This window comes from Oryx dammah, unplaced genomic scaffold (genome assembly GCF_014754425.2).
Source record: "Oryx dammah isolate SB20612 unplaced genomic scaffold, SCBI_Odam_1.1 HiC_scaffold_4191, whole genome shotgun sequence".
Lineage (NCBI taxonomy): Eukaryota > Metazoa > Chordata > Mammalia > Artiodactyla > Bovidae > Oryx > Oryx dammah.
The window spans coordinates 1-3,037 of record NW_024074153.1 but is presented as its reverse complement, the minus strand read 5'-3'; the positions used below and the strand labels follow the sequence as shown (position 1 = coordinate 3,037).

Sequence of the window (3,037 nt, the reverse complement as noted above, 5' to 3'; positions counted from 1 at the left end):
GGGGCCTCCCATTCGCCGCGGCCGAACACGCCCTCCAGCGGCGCCAGCGACTTGACCGTCTGCACCCCCTCGCGCAGGCGCAGGCTGAACCCCGCCCGGCGCAGCGCCTGGTCGTCGGTGTCGAAATAGGTGGAGACCAGCGTGCGCGCCGCCTTGTCCGTCCCCGGCGGCAGGGCGTCGAACAGCGCCCCGGCCGCCCCGGGATCGACCAAGAACTTCAATTCGGTCTCACGCGCCGCGGCGTCGGTCATTCGTCACGGTCCAGAACAAGGGCTCGTCAGGACCATGCCGCAGACCGGCCGATCGGCCAAGCGAACGCCGCCGAAGCGCGAAGCCGGCTTGGCGCGGACGCTTCCAGTTGCTACGCCGCGCACCGCAAGCAGGAGATCCGCGCCGATGACCGTTCGCGAAACCGCCGCCGCCGCCGTTCAGGACCGTTCCACCCCGCGCCACGACTGGACGCTGGCCGAGGTCGAGGCCCTGTTCGAGCTGCCCTTCGCCGAACTGGTGTTCCAGGCCGCCAGCGTGCACCGCCGCTGGTTCGACCCCTCCGAGGTGCAGATCTCGCAACTGCTGTCGGTCAAGACCGGCGGCTGCGCGGAGAACTGCGGCTATTGCAGCCAGTCGCAACACTTCAAGACCGGCGTCGGCGCCTCCAAGCTGATGGACGCCGAGGCGGTGATCGCCAAGGCGGCCGAGGCCAAGGCCGGCGGGGCCCAGCGCTTCTGCATGGGCGCGGCCTGGCGCGACCTCAAGGACCGCGACCTGCCCAAGGTGGCGGCGATGATCACGGGCGTGAAGGCCCTGGGGCTGGAGACCTGCGTCACCCTGGGCATGCTCAACGGCGAACAGGCCAAGGCGCTCAAGGCCGCCGGGCTCGACTACTACAATCACAACCTCGACACCGGTCCCGACTATTACGACAAGGTGGTCACCACCCGCACCTATCAGGACCGGCTCGACACCCTGGAATTGGTGCGCGAGGCCGGTCTCTCCACCTGCTGCGGCGGCATCGTCGGCATGGGCGAGACCCGGCGCGACCGCGCCGGCCTGCTTCAGCAGCTGGCCACCCTGCCCGCCCACCCCGACAGCCTGCCGATCAACGACCTGATGCCGATCCCCGGCACGCCGCTCGGCGGCTCGGCGCCGGTGGACGGGCTGGAGTTCGTGCGCATGATCGCCGTCGCCCGCCTGGTCTGCCCCAAGGCGGTGGTGCGGCTGTCGGCCGGGCGCGAGCACATGAGCCGCGAACTGCAGGCCCTGTGCTTCATGGCCGGCGCCAATTCGATCTTCGTCGGCGGCAAGCTCCTGACCACGCCCAATCCCGACCGGGACGACGACGCGGCCCTGCTGCGCGAGCTCGGGCTGCGGCCGATGGGCGTCGCCGCCCCGACGCCGGCCCCGGCGGTCATCGCCGCCGAATAGCCCGGCATTTCGCAAGTTCCCCGCGCGCGCCGGACGTGCTGTCCTGCACCGTCCGGTTGCGTCGAGGGGATCTCTCATGAAGCGTCTGTTGTCGTCGGCGGCGGTCGCCGCCGTGCTCGCCTGTTCCGTCGCCGGCCCCGCGCCGGCCGCGCCGCGGGCGTCCGAGCCGACGCCGGCGGCCCTGCCGGCGCTCGACATCCCCTATTCCAGGTTCGTGCTCGGCAACGGCCTGACCCTGATCGTGCACGAGGACCACAAGGCCCCGATCGTCGCGGTCAACATCTGGTACCACGTCGGCTCGCGCAACGAGCCGCCGGGCAAGACCGGCTTCGCCCACCTGTTCGAACACCTGATGTTCAACGGCTCGGCGCACTTCAACGACGACTGGTTCAAGGCGCTGGAGAAGCTCGGCGCCACCGACATGAACGGCACCACCAACGAAGACCGCACCAACTATTTCGAGAACGTGCCGGTCGGCGCCCTCGACCAGGTGCTGTGGCTGGAGAGCGACCGCATGGGCCATCTGGCCGAGGCGATCGACAAGGCCAAGCTCGACGAACAGCGGGGCGTCGTCCAGAACGAGAAGCGACAGGACGAGAACCAGCCCTACGCGGCGGCCGGCGAGATCATCACCGAAAGCACCTATCACCGCGACCATCCCTACGGCCACACGGTGATCGGCTCGATGGCCGACCTGGACGCGGCTTCGCTGGAGGACGTCAAGGCCTGGTTCGCCAAGTACTACGGCCCGTCCAACGCCGTCGTCGTCCTGGCCGGCGACATCACGGCGGCGGAGGCCAAGGCCAAGGTCGAGAAGTATTTCGGCGACATCCCGCCGGGGCCGCCGCTGGCCCGCCAGACCGTCTGGCCGGCCAGGATGACCGGCGAGCACCGCGCCGTCATGCAGGACCGGGTGTCGCAGCCGCGCCTCTATAAGGTCTGGAACGTCTCGGCCTACGGCGCGGCCGACACCGACTATCTGGACCTGCTCAGCGACGTGCTGTCCTCGGACAAGACCGCCCGTCTCTACGAGCGGCTGGTCTATCGCGACCAGATCGCCACCGAGGTCGGCGCGGCCGTCAGCGGCAACGAGATCGGCGGCCAGTTCGTCGTCACCCTGACCGGCAAGCCGGGGGTCGATCCGGCCCGGCTGGAGGCGGCGCTCGACGAGGAGATGGCCCGCCTGCTGCGCGACGGGCCGACGCCGGCCGAGGCGGCCAAGATCAAGACCGCCCGGCTGGCCGCCTTCGTGCGCGGGGCCGAGCGCATCGGCGGCTTCGGCGGCAAGTCCGACATCCTGGCCCAGAGCCAGGTGTTCGCCGGCTCGCCCGACGCCTACAAGCAGAGCCTGGAGCGGGTGCGGACGGCGACGCCGGAGCAGCTGCGCGACGCCGGCCGCCGCTGGCTGAGCGACGGCGCCTTCTCGCTGACGGTGACGCCCTTCCCCGACTACGCCCCGGCCGCCACGGGCGCCGACCGCTCCAAGCCGCCGCCGGCGGCCGAGATCGCCGCGCCGCGCTTCGACCCGGTGCGCCGCGCCACGCTGTCCAACGGCATGGCCGTGCTGCTGGTCGAGCGCCACGCCACGCCGACGGTGCAGGTGTCGGTGTCG

General features: G+C 71.0%; 2 protein-coding genes across 2 annotated transcripts; both read left to right on the top strand.

Moving 5' to 3' along the window:
- Nucleotides 1-285: 285 nt before the first annotated feature.
- On the top strand, nt 286-1,425 carry LOC120859900 (biotin synthase-like). Its single transcript, XM_040235816.1, has one exon. The coding sequence runs from the start codon at nt 286-288 to the stop codon at nt 1,423-1,425; it is 1,140 nt and encodes a 379-aa protein (XP_040091750.1).
- A 76-nt stretch (nt 1,426-1,501) lies between these two features.
- On the top strand, nt 1,502-3,031 carry LOC120859899 (uncharacterized zinc protease y4wA-like; the record flags this gene model as incomplete). The annotated part of the gene is made up of 1 exon (XM_040235815.1): nt 1,502-3,031. A coding segment is annotated over exon 1 (1,530 nt), but the record flags the coding sequence as incomplete, so codon positions are not given.
- Nucleotides 3,032-3,037: the final 6 nt, after the last annotated feature.